This window comes from Centroberyx affinis, unplaced genomic scaffold (assembly GCF_046629955.1).
Source record: "Centroberyx affinis isolate AG114_WGS23_722 - 3 ecotype Tasmania unplaced genomic scaffold, CSIRO-AGI_Caff_v1 ptg001765l_1, whole genome shotgun sequence".
NCBI classification, from domain to species: Eukaryota; Metazoa; Chordata; class Actinopteri; order Beryciformes; family Berycidae; genus Centroberyx; species Centroberyx affinis.
In genome coordinates, this window is record NW_027280162.1 from 39454 (window position 1) to 58078 (window position 18625).

At 41.6% G+C, this 18625-nt stretch overlaps 2 protein-coding genes across 3 annotated transcripts; both read left to right on the forward strand.

Moving 5' to 3' along the window:
• The first annotated feature begins 73 nt into the window (after positions 1–73).
• Positions 74–12420, forward strand: rtf1 (RTF1 homolog, Paf1/RNA polymerase II complex component). 2 transcript variants are annotated; one of them, XM_071529099.1, is made up of 18 exons: positions 74–244; positions 1436–1546; positions 1777–1927; positions 2881–3082; positions 4028–4142; positions 4545–4656; positions 4755–4893; positions 5081–5258; positions 5494–5576; positions 5667–5754; positions 5907–6014; positions 6112–6189; positions 6565–6686; positions 7214–7271; positions 7389–7466; positions 7593–7694; positions 8575–8674; positions 10636–12420. In XM_071529099.1, the coding sequence occupies exons 1-18, from the start codon at positions 161–163 to the stop codon at positions 10740–10742; spliced, it is 2016 nt and encodes a 671-aa protein (XP_071385200.1). In that variant the 5' UTR covers positions 74–160; the 3' UTR covers positions 10743–12420. The 2 variants fall into 2 exon arrangements, with proteins under 2 accessions (XP_071385200.1, XP_071385198.1); XM_071529097.1 differs by having other exon boundaries at positions 4028–4145; positions 8560–8674; positions 10636–12418.
• Positions 12421–12573: 153 nt separating this feature from the next.
• Positions 12574–18578, forward strand: golga5 (golgin A5). The gene is made up of 13 exons (XM_071529106.1): positions 12574–12719; positions 13094–13767; positions 14219–14413; positions 14521–14740; positions 14874–14997; positions 15398–15601; positions 16087–16257; positions 16574–16702; positions 16916–17014; positions 17108–17330; positions 17745–17844; positions 17951–18014; positions 18125–18578. The coding sequence occupies exons 2-13, from the start codon at positions 13119–13121 to the stop codon at positions 18203–18205; spliced, it is 2259 nt and encodes a 752-aa protein (XP_071385207.1). The 5' UTR covers positions 12574–12719; positions 13094–13118; the 3' UTR covers positions 18206–18578.
• The last annotated feature ends 47 nt before the right edge of the window (positions 18579–18625 follow it).

Genomic DNA, 18625 nt, shown 5'->3' on the forward strand with positions numbered 1-18625 from the left:
TTATGAGCGCGCATGCTCAGTTGTGCCTTTGTGTGTCTGACTGCAGAGCCAACTAGCTAGGTAGCATCACGGCAGGACTGGCTGGCTAGCTACCGCCGTACCGTCAAACAAACATTCAGACGACATAGAGGTAGCTAGCAAGTTAGCCTTGTAGCTAATCATGGTGAATGTAAAGAAACGGAAAGGTCGAGTCGTGATTGACTCCGACTCTGAAGACAGTGCTAGTGATGATAATTTAGATCAGGTAAGGGCACAACCTTTCTAATTTGTAATAATGATCGTTTATTAAGTTGTCAACACTTTGAGGTGAAGCTAATGTGTGCTAACCAAGGTAACATTAGCCAGCCAGTCCGTGATTGCGCTGTGCCTGGTCTGGCTGGGAAAAACTGAAAGTAGGCCTAGCGTATTTAACGCTACTGGAGTACAACACTTGCTCAGCGACATAAAAATCCTTTGTGAACAAATGTGATAGCCCCGAGTCAAATAAATTGTTACGTTTTTGGTACGGCTCAGTTGTTTAAGACGGCACCAATCAAATTACATTTGTTTCAACCGAATACAGTGCTGCTGTTGAGCCTCAGCAACTAGCTATGCTAACGGGAACGTTAGCTACATTCCAAGAGATGTACTCAATGCTAGCTCTTGTCGTGCAGTGTTATTTCGCACGAAAACACCGCGCCACAGGCCTTGCTGGTTTTGACTAGTTAGCAGGCTGGCTAACTTATATACAGAACCGGGGGTCGTTGGCTATCAAGTTGTGGACGAGAGTGGGAAGTGTTTAGACAACTGAAGTCGGTGTGGCGTCGCATTGGATTTAGAACCTTATCTCCTGAATGACGTCATGGGCGCAGAGCTGAAGTTCTATTTCGGTGTTGTTGACAAACAGCCGTTAGCAAGCTAACTAGCTTTCCAAGCCACCTTGTCTGTCAAATAGCTGAAGAGCCTCACAGGAATGCTGCTTCCATAACTTTGATCTCTAGTGTACTTCTGTGTGCATAACCTGACGTCTAACCCTGAGATAGTGGCTATGTCCTTCAAATTAGCATCTGTCAATTGGTGCATTTCAGTAATTGGTTGCCAACAGGTTGCCTCTTGAGTTGTCTCTTTACTGTCAGCTGGTGGCTAGATGAGTTAAGAAAAGTTAACTATTAAGCCAGTTATATGAAACAGTCACAAGGCTTCCAACTGATTGGTGTTTAATAGTTGGTGAGTTCTCTGCAGGGAGCTCATGTGGTTGTGATTTCAGATCTGTGCTGCTCACATGTATGCAGTGTCTTAATAAATCTTTGCATTGGTGCTATGAGTTCGTGACCACCTCTTGTCTCAAGTGTGGTTTTCAGCTATCCCGCTTCCCTTCAATATTTGGGTGCATTTTCCTTCTTTCCAGGAATGTGATTTCATTGGCTGTTCTCTCTGAAAAACCACTTGCTTTCAGGAGCTGTTGTCTTTGGCGAAGAGGAAGAGGGTTGACTCAGGTGAGCAGGAAGAGCCAGTTAGTAAGCCTGCTGCCTCCACAGACTCTGAGACATCTGACAGTGATGACGAGGTATGACAGACTAATTGCTCTGCAGAATTTCACTCTTTTTCTTTCAATTATGGATGTAATAAAAAGTTGAAAATGGAGGCCATATTTTTTTAAAACATTTCAGATTGCTCTTTTCAGATATCAGGCACACCAAAGTTCACCTGAAATGCTTTTTCACCAAGAGAGTATTTCAGCTATTTCAGTTTAAATTATTTGATAACCAAAACTGAAGCTTTCAATGCTTTGTCTAGTGGACTGTTGGTGGCACCAAAGGCAAAAAGAAGGTTAAGCAAGGGAAGGGGTCTGACAAGAAGAACGCTACAAAGAAGAGGGTGAACAAAGCAGCAGCGTCTGGCAGCTCAGATGGAGACAGTTCAGCGGAGAGCTCTGCACCGGAGGAGGGTAAGTTTCTTCAGGCTGTACATGGGGAAAAGATGATCTGCGCTTTAAAAGCAGCTTAATTTAATTTTCCTCTTCTTTTCCTCTTATTTAATCTTTGCATGCAAAAGAATCATCTTGGCAAGCTTCTCTAGAGAGGCAGAATGTGTTATCATTACTTCAGCTGGTGTACTATCAGGCCCAGAATCGCTTTAATCTGACACACATCTACTGACACACATGGCTCCAGGATAGTAGCATCTCGCATACAGTGCAAGGCAACATGGCATGACATATTATAAGATGTAGATTACAGGTATCACCAGGGTGCCATGTCAATGGGTAGAATATTTCAGGTGGCTGGGATTAGGTGACTCAGTCGCTCATCCCCTTTATCCCAGCTGGCACGTAGGGAAGCAACTAAGCTGGTATTTGGTTTATTTGTCTTACTTTGCCACCCTCTGTACTGTATGCAGTGTTACTACAGTTATGGAAAATCTGTAAAAGTTTTTGATTTTGGAAAAACTCATGGAAATTCATTTCTGCCCAAAAGGTTTTGGGAAACGTTATGGAAATTTTTAGTGTGTTTTGTTTAAAGTTCAACTTGGCTGCTACTAGTGATACCTTAGAAGGAATAATAACCCAAAGAATACGTTTCATAACCTCTTGAGTCCCAAGTTGTAACAGTCAACAGTTGTAGTTAGCTAAAACACGACCTGGAATATTTAGTTTGGCCAATCAACAAAATTTGAACATTAATATACCCCGACAAATAATGGTCATAGAAATTTCACATATGTCATGGAAAACTGATTAGGAAAACTGTGTAGTGTTGCATTCATGATAAATTGCCCTGGGTAAAAGCTGAAGTCAGCTAAATGCTTCAAATGGGAATAATTCCTGTTCATGCCAATGAATGGCAAATTTGCAGGTGACCATTTAATGTAAGGTATCTGTTGTTGTTTTCTGTCTATCAGGAGAGGTGTCTGATTCAGAGAGCAACAGTTCGTCCTCCAGCTCGGACTCGGACTCCTCTGAGGATGACGTGTTCCGGGACGGGTACGACGACGACCTGATGGGAGATGCGGAGGACAGGGCTCGACTGGAGCAGATGACAGAGAAGGAGAGGGAACAAGAGCTGTTCAACAGAATTGAGAAGAGAGAGGTGCTCAAGAGACGGTGAGTGGTGACATTGTGAGAGAGGAGCTGCAAGAATCTTTAAATTATATTTTTATTTGTAGCATTTGTTTTAAGTTATGTGGAACACCAGAATGATGAGATGTGCAACATTTTTAAGTTTGTGCCAATTGTCGGTTGCCCCTCTTTCTGCTGTACATTATTCCTGCTGGCGTCACACAGGTGACTTCAGAAGAAGCCATATGCTGCCATCCATTTTTGTACAGTATGAAACACAACTATCACAGAGCTAGGTAAAGCATCACAGTAAACATCAAGCCTTAATTTGGGTTTGTCAATGTTTCTATTTTATTGTTATTTCACTGTGCCCAAGTTGAGTGTTTGTTTTCAGTGCTGCAATAGGTTACGCTCTGCTTACTGTTAATCACCTGACACCCATAGAAAGAAGTGGAAGTCTACGCCAGGAAATAATCCCTCAAAAACATGTTGCCGTACAAACTTTATTGTTACATCCATGTCTTCTTATTAAGGGCGTCTTTGTTAGTTGGGACAGCAGTTAATGTCAAGCTAGGTTTGATACTGTAAAGTTTATATTCTAAAAACAATGAAAATGAGCAAAAAAAAAAAAATTCAATTACATACAGCATGAATTGCAAAATGATAGTAGACAGAAGTAAATGGGCTATAACTGTAAATGACACTGGTATACCACTTACCTGACACCATCTGCATTGTCCTGATGTGGCAAACCCCTTTAAATCAAATGGTAAATGTGGTTTGCAAACCCTGTTTGACCCAAGATTGTTTCAAGTCTCACAATAGACATACTTTTGTCAGCAGATGTTCCTTTCACAGAAGGAAATGCATGTAGTTGATGTGCATGCTTTAGAGTAAGCCACCCCAGAGAAATCAGCTGGATATCTCTGCATTGTGGAATGTGCATGCCCACAGTGTCACCTCATTTTTGATTTTGTATGTTTTTGACAGATTTGAAATTAAAAAGAAGTTGAAGACTGCAAAGAAGAAGGAGAAAGAGGAAAAGAAAAAGAAGCAGGAGGAAGAGCAAGAAAAAAGGAAGCTATCTCAGGTTCAAGACACACAAGTGGTGAGTCCAGTTTCATGAGCATCTTATACCATTTTAGAGATCCATAAAGATAATAAATAGCACGTCAGTGTGCTTCATTCCTAGAATCGATGCTGGGGACTGTTCAAGCTCTGAGTTCAAATCAGAGATCAAAGATTAAGATAAAGAAGAAAGTCCAGCACACATAAAGTCACCACTGCACAACAGTCTATCAGCCCCTCTAAAGACACATTTTGTACATTACTGCATTAATTAATTGGTGCAAAGTTTGTTTTGTGTGCATGGGGATTTATTCTTAATCATTTTATAAAATACTCACTTAAATTAACATTAAAGAGTCAGACAAATGTAGCAGTACGTCTGCAGCATTACACAGGCTTGACTTTCTCGTGTGCGATTGCAACTTCCACTCTTCTCTAGGTCATGTCGCATAACAAGGAGAGGCGATCAAAGCGTGACGAAAAACTCGACAAGAAGTCCCAGGCCATGGAAGAACTGAAGGCAGAGCGTGAGAAGAAGAAGAACAGAACAGGTTGGCACAGTTAATGTGTATATTTGATATTTCTATTTCTGTCTGATTCCATTGTTGTGAGTCGATTCAGAACGCTGACCTTTGACCTCTTTGAGCAGCGGAACTGCTGGCCAAGCGTCAGCCCCTGAAGACCAGCGAGGTGTACTCTGATGATGAGGAGGAAGAAGAGGAAGACGATGACAAGTCATCAGTAAAAAGTGATCGGAGTTCACGTTCTTCATCTTATGATGATGACGAGTGAGTATCATTCTGCCGGAGATTTGAAAGCCGCTCTACCTGTTCATTTAAACAACTTAAAAAGCAGACTACACTTTTCTATCTCATCAGTGTTAACATCACGTTGTTTGATTTTCTGCTGAACAGTATTACAGAGTCAATCATGTCACAATCTTTTGAATAACTCTTTACTTTGTTCCGCTATCAGAAAAGAGGAGACTCCGCCAAAGTCCCAGCCTGTTTCACTACCGGATGAGCTAAACCGGGTCCGCCTGTCCAGGCACAAGCTGGAGCGCTGGTGCCACATGCCCTTCTTTGCTAAAACTGTGACTGGGTGCTTTGTGAGGATAGGGATTGGGAACAGCAGTAGTAAACCAGTTTATAGGGTAAGTTGGACTCGTTGATAATGTTTCTCATATAGTCTGCAAATTTGTTTCTCATACAGTCTGCAAATTTGAATAGAAATGCGCTCTTGTGTTATTGTGATCTGTTTTTCAGTCGAAACATGAAGGCCAGGTCTCTCTTGAAACAGATTTTGAATGTCAGTGGGTCTGCCTGGTTAAATAATGTCTAAATGATGAATGTTTATGTAATTATATTCCTTTCTCTTGCCGTTGAAAGGTTGCTGAAATAGTGGATGTGGTAGAGACGGCCAAGGTTTACCAGCTTGGATCAACGAGAACAAACAAAGGGTTACAATTAAGGTAGGAATCCAAGACTCAAATACTGGACCCTCTCTTCCATTATCCCTGCTCCCAAAATGTGACTTTAGATATTTTGTCTGTTTTCCTCAGGCATGGCGGCGACACGCGGGTTTTCAGACTTGAGTTTGTGTCGAATCAGGAGTTTACAGAAAATGAGTTCATGAAGTGGAAAGAGGCGGTAAGTGGACTAAACAAAAATATGTCATAGAAAACCTCAGATTAAGGGGAAGTGAATTTCTTCAAGGGCCAGAGAGAGAGAAATGATCTGTCCAATCTGCCAAGTTAGATGGCGCAAGTTAATGTGCTGTGTGTTGATTTTCTCCTTTGCAGATGATAGTCGCTGGGATGCAAGTCCCAACTCTTGATGAAATCACCAAAAAGGAGCAGTCCATCAAAGAAGCTCTGAACTATAAGTTCAATGACAAAGACATAGAGGATGTAAGTCCGTTTCTCTCATGTTCAGTCATTTCTCTGGTCTCACACATTATGCAGTGCAGAAAAAAAAAATACTTTTTTGTTTTTGTTCTCTTCACAGATTGTGAAAGAGAAAGACCGATTCCGAAAAGCACCACCAAATTATGCCATGAAGAAAACTCAACTCCTCAAAGATAAGGTACTGAGAAATACACTTATAGGATTCAGTGGTGATGGAAAAGTCATGGAATTTTACATTTGTAAAATAACCTACTTTGCAACCTGTCAAATGTTAAATGTGAAGCTTGGTCACTGGTAGATGGACTTATCTTTTGAAGGAATAAAAAACCCAAATAACATATGTCCTGATTACATAAGTCCCAAGTAATTGTTGTGGGTTAGTGTAAACTAAAACTAGTACAATCAAATCAGCTTTTCAACAACAAAAAACATAACATTTGAACATAGATGCTGACAAATTATGCCTTTGAAATATTGCAGAAGATTGTCTCGTGTGTATATATCAATTTCTGGTGTGTTATGCTTATCCCTTCTGTCTGTATTTCTACTAAAGGCCATGGCAGAAGAAAGCGGAGATGGTGATCAAGTGAAAGTGATCCAGGATGAGCTGAACGAGCTAGAGGAGAGGGCAGAAGCACTTGACAGGCAGAGGACCAAGAACATCTCTGCCATCAGGTTCGCCAGTTACAATTATAGCTGTCTGACTGTGTCTAGACTTATAAATGTTTATAAAAAGGGAAAATGTCCCTGGCTTCACTTCTGGGAACATTGCGCTGGATTTTCAAATAGCGCATTAGAATTCTTTTAAACCACTGAATGAAGAAATGTTAGCAATGCTGCAGCAATATAAATTGTTTTCTATCAGAAATGGTGCATTTCTCCGTTCCATTGGTTGAAAAAACATCCCTTTACCAGTTTGCTGGAATGGAAATTACAGCTTTTGCAGAAAATGTGACCCACAACCTCACCCAAATTAAAATACAGCATAGCTTATTTGGGCTAGTGTAATGGGGGTGGTAACGTTTTATTGCTGCAGTTATAAGGTGTAAAATATGAGGCAGGAATATATCAATGAACAATTTTGTCGTGACATACTCTATATTTAAATATACAATCCTTAATACCATGATCCTTTGCTTTGGAGGAGATTGTTCATACCATTCTGTATTCTGTTTGACTCTTTCAATCTCTTTATCCTCCAGCTACATTAATCAGAGGAACAGGAGTTGGAACATCGTGGAATCTGAAAAAGCTCTTGTGGTACGTGCCCGTCTCCTCCAGCATCATCCTCATACCTGTGTGTATTCGACTGTGATGATTTTTCTATAAACGATGATGTTTAAATGACTTTTTACTTGCTGATTTACTTCCTCACAGGCTGAGGGACAAAATGCCAAGAACCAGCAAATGGATCCTTTCACCCGAAGACAGTGCAAGCCCACCATGGTGTCTAATGTAAGATTTCCATTATTATGTCATGTAAGATTTTCCAAAGTAGGATATGTACAATGCAATTAACCACTGATGAATCTGCTGCGGTTACTCTAAGGTTGTGTCAATCTGTTCTTCTTGGTTCTGTAGGCCAGAGACCCGTCAGTCCATGCAGCTATCCTTGCTCACCTAAACCAGAAGTATGGCTCTGGGTCGGGGCAAGATCCCAATTCTGCAGAGAAGAACAAACTGGTAAGGAACCAAGATCCACTTCGAGGATCTGTTCAGCGGGTTGTACAGAAGCACAAGTCGCTGTTCTGTCCTCTTTTTGGCCTGTAGCATCACTCATCTTGTTGTGTTGACCCTGTTTTTAGCCATGCAACAAGTGATGTGTAACATGATGCTATGCTGACCTTGTTTACATTGACACAGTCTGCATGTTCGTGGTTCACGTGCACATGGTCATGCGTCATACAAGACATATGGCATTTCACTGGCGTCTTCGATTCCAGATAAACATCAGAGAATAATGACTAGAGCGGAGAATGATACCTATCAGTACTGTTCTGAGTGTTTTTTTCTTGGGGCACAAATTTAGCCATTTTACTGAGCAAGGTTGAGCAAAGTACAAGGTGTGCTTCAGTGGTGTGGAACGTATAACTCGTGGTGCTCTTTGGAAACCGTTCCAGTGCCTTGGAACTCTTATTTTGTGTTTTACAATATGTTTGTTAAATTCTGTCTAAAACATTTTTACAAAGAATAGGCTGCAGTCGCTGTTGCAATACAGCAGGATGAGGGACCTTTTTGTTGGCTACAGCTGTAGATATAAATTTTAAGGCCTCAACAGGTTTTGAAAGGTGTCAAAAAGCTTCATAATGTTTAATTCTTCATTTAGATTGTGTTTTCAATGAGCTCAAGTGCATTTTGGCCTACAAGTTCGAAAGGGAAAATAATTGATTCTTTTGCATAGGGAAATGTATTTCGTTTGAAGTATGAGAACCAGCATTGGTATTGACACATTCCCAGCGATAACCAGCACCAAGGTTGACTAGAACTTAACCTTGGGTCTTTGCCTGAACACGTTCTAATTTTTTTTCCCCAATTTCTTTTGATGTAGGATCAAGCGGGCCAGAAAGACAAAGATGCCCCCAAGCCAACCAGCGACCTCTCAGAGGACCTGTTTAAAGTTCATGACTTTGATGTCAAGATTGACCTGCAGGTTCCTAATGCAGGTAAGATGATTCGCTGTGTGTGTGTTTTACGCGGCTGTTGTTCAAAGATGGTTGTTGTTGCCCACCAGACCAGAGGTGGGGACTCAAGTCACATGACTTGGACTCGAGTCACAATTTTTTATTCTCGATTCACGGAGAGAATACTTGAGACTTGACTCGGGGTCTGGTGACTTGGGACTTGACTTTGACTTGTACTTTGATGACTTGAAAAGGTTTCTTGACAAAAGATACTGTGTTTGTGTAAATGACTTAGATTTGTTCCAGCAGACGACTGAATTTAAATTCTGTTTTCTGAATGATTGAATTTATTGAAGTTGAAAATGATCATAGAAATCAATCTCATGATGCTCTTACCAAGTTTTTATCCTATTAAAACCGTATGCCTAGTCCTAGATATTTAGTTTTCTTTAAAATATTAAATTGATACTGGACTCTTGATTTGTTTTGACTTGACTTTGTGTTCTACATTGAGACTTGAGACTTGACTTGAGACTTGTGCTTCAAGACTTGAGACTGACTTGGGACTCAAAAGTTGGCCTGGTCACACCTCTGCACCAGACATACCTATTCTTTTTATATGTATCTTTTCTTATCTTATCTTCTTCTATTTATATGTAATTATATCCCCAAAACTCATTTCGGGGATATTATGGATTCACCCCACCCGCTGTCTCATCCACCGCAGATCCTTCGTGTGAACGCGATAACTTGAACAGTTTTTATAAGAATCTTTTCAAATTTGGTATGGACATTGATGACCCCTAGAGGAAGAACTGATTTGATTTTGATTATTATCGGCCTGATGGTGGCGCTATAATTAAAGGTCAAAAATAAAAAGTTTAAAGGGCTGTATCTCCCACACTGTTTGTCCGATTTACATGAAACATGGTACACATGTCCACCTAACTGTACTCTGCAAATTTGCCATAAGTTTTGAGATATTCTGAATTATTTGAAAAACACATTTTTAACATCTCCTCCTACACCGTTTGACCGATTACCACCAAAATCGGTCAGTAGCATCTATGGTCCTACGCTCTTTAAATTTTGTTCATAGATTGTTGATATCTACTGTAGTTTTGAAGATATTAACTCTTAAAGTTGGAGGTGTGGCCTATAAGCTAAATCATACTATAAAGCAAGGAATCTCTGTCTGTCTGTGTGTCCGTCCCATATCTCGAGAACTGTTCGTCCGATCGACTTCACACTTGGCGGGTGTATTGCTGGGGACCCAAAGAAGTGCAGTGTCAGATTTGGTGCAATTTGGACATGCGACATGTTCAATATTAATAAACGTTGAATAAACAAGCGAACAGCGCTCTGTGCAGCAGCGGTGCGAACGGGCACTGCACTAGTTGTTATAACTTTGTGATAGATGGTCCAATCATCATTAAACTTGGACAACATATTCACATATAATGGATGAACATGTGTGCAAAACCACTAAAATATTGACCAATAGGGGACGCCACAAAGGCCAGAAAACTGTATCTCCTAATCCAATTGGTGAAATTGCACGAAATTCGCTACACATGCCCTAGCACCATGTTCTAGTCAAAATCTGAAGTTTGGTCGTCATTAGTGAAAGTGGGCATGGCCTATAACATTTTGGCTTATAACAACTAGATTAGCCCAGAAGGAAAAATGTTATTATTTGGCGAAATAAAAATAGTTGGGACATACAACCAATATAATTGGGAAGATTAACCCTGGAGTCTCATTGTATGATTATTGAATGGCTTTTTATTACATTTGACTTAATGGGGCATTCGAGGATTGGGGAATTTCGGGGATATACCCTTGCTGTCGGCCCCCGACAGCATCCTAGTTGTCTTGTGTTGTTTTTATCTGCTGTGGACCGCTTTTTTAAGATGAGTCTTGAACAGAGTTTGAATTGAATTGAATTGAATACCAGTTTAGAAGCGAGGGTCATTAATTAATATCGCTCTTCTTTGTTGCAGAGGCAAAGTCTCTGTCAGTAAGCTCCAATGCACTGCCGGTGAAGGACGGTGCTCCTCGCAGGTCCCTCAACCTGGAGGACTACAAGAAGAGGAGGGGGTTGATCTAATAGCTGTGGCTAGCCCCTCATTCAAAAACCACATTGCATGTGTAATTGGCTGTGAGTGTGTGTGTGTGTGTGTGTGTGTGTGTGAGCGAGTGAGTGAGAGAGAGAGAGAATGAGTTCGGGAGGAAGTGCGTTTGAATGTTGATACAAGAGACTGTTTATCCTAACACAGAGGAAATACTGATTAAGCAAAGACAACATTTTTTTCTCAAAGGATCTCACTAGGAAGAAACTTGTCCAGATTTTTTTTTTTCATTATTGCGCACAAACTCATATATTGAGTTGTGGGGTTTTTTTGTTATTAATTTTTTTATGTATTTAACTTCTCTCCCCTCTTTTGGATCTTCTGGAGTTCACTCCTTCCGTGTCCTTTTTGTTTTTTTGTTGTTTTTTTTTAAAAGGACGCTGCGCTTGTGGATTATTACCTTGTGGATTATTACCTGAACAAGGACACTATCTTATAAGACTTAGATTGTTGAGTTACTTTGAGATTACTGGACCGGACAGTTAATGGAGCTGACCAGCTTCTTCCTCATCATCACTGAATTGCTGTTGTTGTAGGTCCTTTTTTCCAAAAGGCGAGGGAATCTACACTTCCAGTCCATCCCAAGTTTACCATGTCATGGTCTTCTGCAGAACTGTAGATGATCTCCATCTACGACTCATCCGTAACTCCGGCCCGCTGTTCAAACAAGAAGATAAATATAGGAACTTGGCATAGTCAGTACATGTCAACTGGGCAACATTTGTCACTTTTTAAGTCTTTGAAACAACCTGATTTAAGATGAAACTTTTTCTATGGATGATTAAAAGCGTTGCTTTATTTCTATTATCTCTAGGTTGGTTGTTCATGGGATAACTCCCTTGCCCCTACTCCCAGAGCAGATTCTTAAGTGTTATCGATTGTGTCCATAGTCAGTTCCTGTATTGATGTGGCATGCCATGTAAATATGCATTTTGGAGTGAGTGCGGGAAAAATAAAGAGGCACTGTTTCATAGGTTTTGTGTCTGTTTGTCTCTTTTTAAGTAATACATGGGTCAGACCAATGACACTTGCTATGGATGTATTTTTTTCTGTTTCAGGTGAAGACGGGGATTTGACTGTTATCGATGGCTTTAGATGACAAAAGGGAGTTTTTGTAAAGGCCAATAACATCTCTTGCCAAATGTTCAATACAGAGTTTTTGAATTGACAATACATATGATGGCACCTACAACAGCTTTAACAACGCTCTCATATAAGCCTGCAGACTAGGCTGCTGTAGGCCAGAAAACACACTGAAATCGGCCAGATATGTCCAATGACTAGGCCTAATTCATACAACGTTTCTTCTTTATCATCATCATGATTAGGATTTTTATGATGGACTGTGTTTCTATAATCGGTACTCTTGGTAGAACTGTGCATTGTGAACAAGAATTTCCTGGGCCATTTGTAATATGGGTGCAGGTTATCAAAACATAACACTCTGTTACTGTATATATAATTGGAATGTTGTTTGGCCAAACACAATATAATGTGGCTGTGAGTATCTACGACTGAATCACAGTTATGCTGATGTAGAGTACAACAGCAATATCGTGTGACATTGCTTAGTTAGAACATTTAATATTGTCATTTATATAAAGTCTTTGTGTAATTTGAGTAAATCTGTATATCCCCCATTATTATTATTATTATTGTTGTTATTATTTATTACATTACTGTATTTTATGAAGATTCTTTCAATAAAAAAAGGAAAAAGAAAAGCTGATTGGTTCATTTTTGATCAGGCTCTTTTGCAGACGCTCTGTTGTTGGGTCCTTGCTAGCAGGACTTCCTGGTCCACGTATTGAGAAGACCAACAAGATCCTATTGACATATGATGACATTTGACATTGTCTTTCCTAACGGTATTAGACTCTTTTAATGCGCAGCAGTAAAACCTTGGGGACAGACGAGTGACCGAGATATTCTGAGGTCGGACGTCGTTTTCAACGGTAAGTCAGTAGCTTACCAGTAGTGGTTAGCTAGCCTGTTAGCTTTACGAGTCTAGAGTTTAACCCAAGCCTCCTATGTTTAATGTAGATTTATGCTAGCCTAGACTCTGTAATAACTGATTTGTTTGCATATATTCGTGCCAGAAATAAGTGGTAATGTTATAGTTATCCAGCAGTTACGCTGTTATATGGTTTGCATGCTAGCTGTGCAGAAAGCTAAGTTCAAATGGTTGCTAACCGTATTGGAGATTCGACAGATATAACCCTACCTGCATAACCATTGCATTTTATAGCATTGTGCCTCATTTAAATGCTATTGAGATTTGAAGAGCCGAATATCTCCAATATCTAACTTCACCACGGTATTGTGCTAGTTTGTTTCTGCCATTAGGATGCAGAATGTCTTGGTTTACTGACTTGGCTGGGAAAGCTGAAGACTTCCTGAATAAAGTGGACCAAGGAGCTGCCACTGCACTAAGCAAGAGCCAGGAAAGCGGATCCTCCTTCACATCCTATGAAGAAGATCCCACAGTCACCTCTGGATACAGTGGTGCAGGGTACAGGACTGACTCGGCTGTGACACAACATGCCTATGCGTCCTCTCACGATGCACCGGGCTTCATCTCTGCGGCAGCCGGCAACATCAAGAGGTCCAACGCTACCCTGCTGGCTGGCACGGCCAACGTGTCCAGCGCTCCCCTGGGCTCCGCCAGCAGCGCTCCCAACACAGCCAAAGCCTCCTCTGGCTTCGTGAGGCGCAAAAAGAGCGAGCAGGATGTGAACGATGACATGCTGTTTGACTTTCTGAACAGCTCAGACCCTCCTGCCGGCGACAGGAAGGATGTGAGACGAGAACTACTGAAAGTGTCAGTTCCAGTCACCGAGGCCCAAAACCCACCACCTCCTCCCTCCGTTGCTCCCCATACTGTCCCCTCAGTCCCCTCCACTCCCCCCTCTACCCGTGGCATATCACGGGCCTCAAGCCTCAGCTCACTGTCTGCTCACAGCATCAAAACATCAGAGGATGGTTCTGCTAAAGAAAGCCAAGGTATAAACTGCCTGTTAGTTGATTTGCCAAATCATCTGTTATTAAGACCCTAGATAACTGACATAGTTGTCTATCCTATTCACTGTCGTTGTGCCTGGTATGATGCCTGGTATGATGCCTGGTATCACAAAAATATCCAGAAATGTGTTGTTTTTATATATACATGAGGTCAAAATTGGTAATTTTGGATTATTTCCTTAATTTGTATGATGACAATGTTAAGAAAGCAATATGACTGATCAACAGACAAGTCAAACAAATCTATTAGGGGAGTAAGAATTTGTTTAGTTCAACAGCCCTACAACACAAAATAACCACAACTACATCAGATTTGTCTTGCCTTATCTATATAAATGGCCTAACAATATTTTTTGTTTGTGTCTCAATGATTTCTTTGGTTGTCTCTCTCTACGTGGTCTCCTGTCCACACCCCCCACCCCACTCACCACAGACACACCTGAGAGTTCAGACTCTGGCTTGGCTCCTCCTCAGGAGACCAGCAGACAGGAGCCTCAGCCCACAGAGGAGCCACAGAGCCAAGTCCTGTCCAGTCTGCGTCTGGAGAACCAGCTTCTGCGCAACGAGGTAGCCTCCCTCAACCAGGAGATGGCTTCACTCATCCAGAGAGCAAAAGACTTGCAGGATGGTAAGTGTTCAAGAGACAAGGCTGAGGTACAACACAGGAATGACAATGTCCTACATTTCTGTGCTGTCTCCCACTGTATTGGTTTAATTTTTTGTCCGCTCTTGTAGAACTGAACCAGGCCCGCCTACGCGCCGACAAATGGAACTCGGACCAGTCTCGGACAGACCGGACGGTGAGGGAATTTCGGTCGCAGGTTGATGACCTGACAGAGGCCCTTTCTGCTAAGGATGGTCAACTTGCGGTCCTGAAAATCAGACTGGATGAAGCTGATCAGTTACTGAAGTCCCGTAGCAGTGCGCTAGAGGAGGCACAGAATGAAAAGTCAAGGTACACCGTCCTGACCACATTTTGAACTGGAGATCAGATTCAGCTTAGCAGTGTTATTGTCCCTGACACATCTGCATTTCATCGCTAGTTTTTTAGATTTTTTTTTTTAATATTATATTTTCCATTTGTTCAGAATCATGCAGGATCACACCGAAGGGAGCTGCATGCAGTCCCAAGCTCTCGAGACGATGCAGGAGAGGCTGCGAGAGGCTGAACTGGGCCTCAGGAGGGAACAGGACAGCTACCGGCAGATGCAGGTGGATTTGCTCCCATTTTCTTCTCTGTGTAGATGAAGGTTAAGAAAATCTAGTGTTCATCTTTGCATTTTATTGTTATTCGGTGTGCCTAAATGAAAACGTGACACAGAAATTAGTGACTGCACATCACAAACAGAATTTCATCCCAGGGGCACAGTAAAAAACTTGAGTCTAGACTGAACAAAGCAGTATGCATACAGTAAATCTTGCTGCCAGTAAGCTTTACTTGTACATCATTTTATATCTCAGGGCTTACAAAAACGGCATTCATTTAAAACATAACACAAGTAAATCTTATTTGAAACAAGATTTAGCGCTCAGGTATTATTTTCTTTTGTTGACACATAGAAATACTAAATTAAGAGTACTTGGTGGTCGTGTTTTCTTGTGTTTCCCGCAGAGTGAGTATGCTGCCCGTCTAGCCAAAGTGGAGGCTGAGAGGCAGACGCTGGCAGAGACTGTGACTGGAGCCGAGCGGCGGGCAGCAGAGGAGAAGCACCGGGCCGAGGACCTCCAGCAGCAAACTAAAAGTGCCAGAGCTGCAGCTGAGACTGTCAAGCAGGAGTTGCAAGACTACAAGCACAAAGCTTCACGTATCCTACAAGTAAGTCACCATGACGGTTCGCTGCTACAGGCCCTCCAGAGGTCCATATGAGTCATGGGTAGCATCAGCGTTACGTTTGACTTGTGCAAGGCTAAAGCAAACTCTGTGACCAAGGATTATATGTGCTGAAGTGGAAAATCTTCTAAATGTTCAAACTATACTATTTTCTATACTAATTTATACTTTTCACCCGTTTAAATATCATGTGTTCTGTTCTTGTGTCCTTTTGTGATGCTGCCACTCTTGTTTCTGTTATTGCTATTTCATTGTTGTGTCAAAAATATAAATTAAATTTGATTTGATTGGCACTCATATTGAATTACTGAATTACCAATATTACCATATTACTTATCAAACTGTACAATTTTGAGGATATGTTTTTCAAATATAATAAATATTCCTGTGAAGTAGTAGCACTGTTGGCGTTTACTGTCAACAGCAACATGGTGTAATTTCACTTATCTTCTCTGTATAATTGTGTCCAGTCCAAAGAGAAGCTGATCAGCAGTCTGAAGGAGGGGTCTGGTCTGGAGGCGCTGGACGGCGGCGGGGCCACGGCTCTGGAGCTGGAGGAGCTGCGTCACGAGAAGGAGCTGCAGAAGGACGAGATCCAGAAGCTGCAGGGCCAAGTGCACACGCTCCGTACAGAAATACAGGTGAGATGCTGAAAATGACAGGGTAAAAGTTAGACTAGGGGGTCGCTGGTTCGAATCCTTAGGTGGACTGTAAAAAATCTGGGCAGGGAAAGTGGAAAAAATGTAAATAATGTGATGCTGATTTGATCCTCTAGATCTATGGTTGCACTGAGAAGTGTCCAGTTGTAAATGTCTCTATATGATGTGAAGCAGTTGTGAACACTGATGAGTCATCTCTGAGAAACACGTCCACCTTACAAATCTCACAGTTTGATTAGACCGTGGAGATGTCGGTTATTCAGCTGCATGGGTGACACGTGTTTATTTATTCTTGCAGGATTTGGAGAATCAGGCCCTGATGGAGGCAGAGACATGGCGGGAGCAGCAGCTGGAGTTACAGGAGCAGCAGGCCGTGCAGAACAGAGCCAAGCAGGAGGTGGAGGCTGAGGTGGAGCGCTACAAACAGGTGAGGGGGACTGATAAGTCATTTAACTACATGGCAACTACAGAAAATGACAAGCTATCAAGGATGTGTTTTTCTAGGCTCTTGGACATACAATTCCCATTCATTTCTAATGGGAGACTGATGTTTTCCTGCTTTTTACATGTCTGATCAAACCCCTGAGCTATGTAAGAAGAAAAATGACTTGAGATGGGGTTTTTTTTACATCTTCCATAGGAGCTGCAGTACTTGGAGGAAGAGCAACACCGTGCCAAGTCCACTCTCCAGAGCCGAATCAAGGACCGGGAAGATGAAATCCAAAAACTCAGGAACCAGGTAAATCACTTAATAGAAATATACCGCATGCAAAAAAATTTTTGTTGGTAGTGAAGCACTCCTCTCCATCATGATATTACTTTACTCCTCCAGTTGACCAACAAGGCTCTCAGCAGTAGCAGCCAGACAGAGCTGGAGAGTCGGCTGCACCAGCTGACGGAGACGCTGATCCAGAAGCAGACGATGCTGGAGGCTCTGGGCACGGAGAAAAGCTCCCTGGTCTTCCAGCTGGAGCGTCTGGAGCAGCAGCTGAAGAACGCTCAGGGAGGACAGAGCGGAGGGCCAGCCATCAACATGGGCAATATAGAGGGACCAGGTAGGCTAGAGAGTTGAGATCAGGGTCAAAATGTAACTTTCACTGTGTTGGTTTTTTTTATTATTTCATTTAATAAAATTTTTTATCATGTGAACTGATTTTAGGGGGCAGTGTTAAGCATTCATGGGGCAGAGTCATCAAAATTTCTTTTTACAAAGAGACAAGCTGGCATCACTGTAGGTTTTCTCAGCTTTTCCCCAATTTCTAGTCCCAAATTCAGGATCCCCTATTGATTTCATATGCCAACACATTCATTTAAAACTAGACATTTGGGTTTGAACACAAATTCTAAATATTGGGTCAATTTCTGTTTTATGAGGCTTAACATGAATAGTTGATCCGACTTCATTTTAACTCCACTGTCACCTTCTTCTAGACGGGTGTTTTTACTTTTCTGTGTGTTTTAACTTTCAGGGGCACGACAAAGAAACACGCCGGTCCTTTTCAGTGACCAGGACAGCCCAGGTGTGTATGGCAAAGTACGCAAAGCAGCCAGCACCATCGACCGTTTTAGGTGAGCTTTCACAATCGTTTTTTTTTCTTGCTTTCACAATACTAAAATTCACATCGTTTTTTTTCATTGTCCCTCCAATGATAAACGGAAAATCTTGTCATTTCAGCATAAGACTGGGAATCTTCTTGAGACGCTACCCGATGGCCAGAGTTTTCGTGATCCTGTACATAGTGAGTATTTGATTGAGAGACTGTATAATTTTTTTTTAATTCATTTGTTCAAAAGGTGAACACTTGTTAGACAAATAAATTAACAACTCTGTGACAAATTCCTTTCCCAGGCACTACTGCACCTGTGGGTCATGATTGTTCTTCTGACTTACACACCAGAAATGCACCATGGCCATCCTGATGGAAGATAGAAGGCTTGAATGTTAGAGCTGGCTGTTTTATGATTTGTGCTCTGTTGCCTTCAATGTAAGGATGGTGCACGCTGCTGGAATATGGGTCAATGTTAGCATACTCTCTTTGGGACCTGACTCTCCCTGTTTTGCACAGACATGCTATGGATTATTTTATTTTTTTTCCAATATGAAGATCCACAGCTGACGGCAGCATGGAGTTTTAAAATAATTATGCAGTGATATACTGTACTGGTGGGGTTCATGGCGGGATATTAAATCAAACTTGATCTCACATCCTTTCTTCTCATCACCTGCTTTCAGACATTTGTTTGTTTTCCTGAGAGAGATTGTATTTAACACTATGTAAAAAAGAGTCTTTTAATAAACAAATCAGAAGAAACAAGAGACAGCCTGCCGGTTTTCTAACAGTCACACTGC

Coding starts and splice junctions, on each gene's coding strand:
- rtf1 (XM_071529097.1), top strand. CDS start 161: ATGGTGAATGTAAAGAAACGGAAAGGTCGAGTCGTGATTGACTCCGAC. Junction 1,547..1,776: donor CATCTGACAGTGATGACGAG/GTATGACAGACT, acceptor TGCTTTGTCTAG/TGGACTGTTGGTGGCACCAA. Junction 6,015..6,111: donor ATGACAAAGACATAGAGGAT/GTAAGTCCGTTT, acceptor TTCTCTTCACAG/ATTGTGAAAGAGAAAGACCG.
- golga5 (XM_071529106.1), top strand. CDS start 13,119: ATGTCTTGGTTTACTGACTTGGCTGGGAAAGCTGAAGACTTCCTGAAT. Junction 14,998..15,397: donor ACAGCTACCGGCAGATGCAG/GTGGATTTGCTC, acceptor TGTTTCCCGCAG/AGTGAGTATGCTGCCCGTCT. Junction 17,845..17,950: donor AGCACCATCGACCGTTTTAG/GTGAGCTTTCAC, acceptor TTGTCATTTCAG/CATAAGACTGGGAATCTTCT.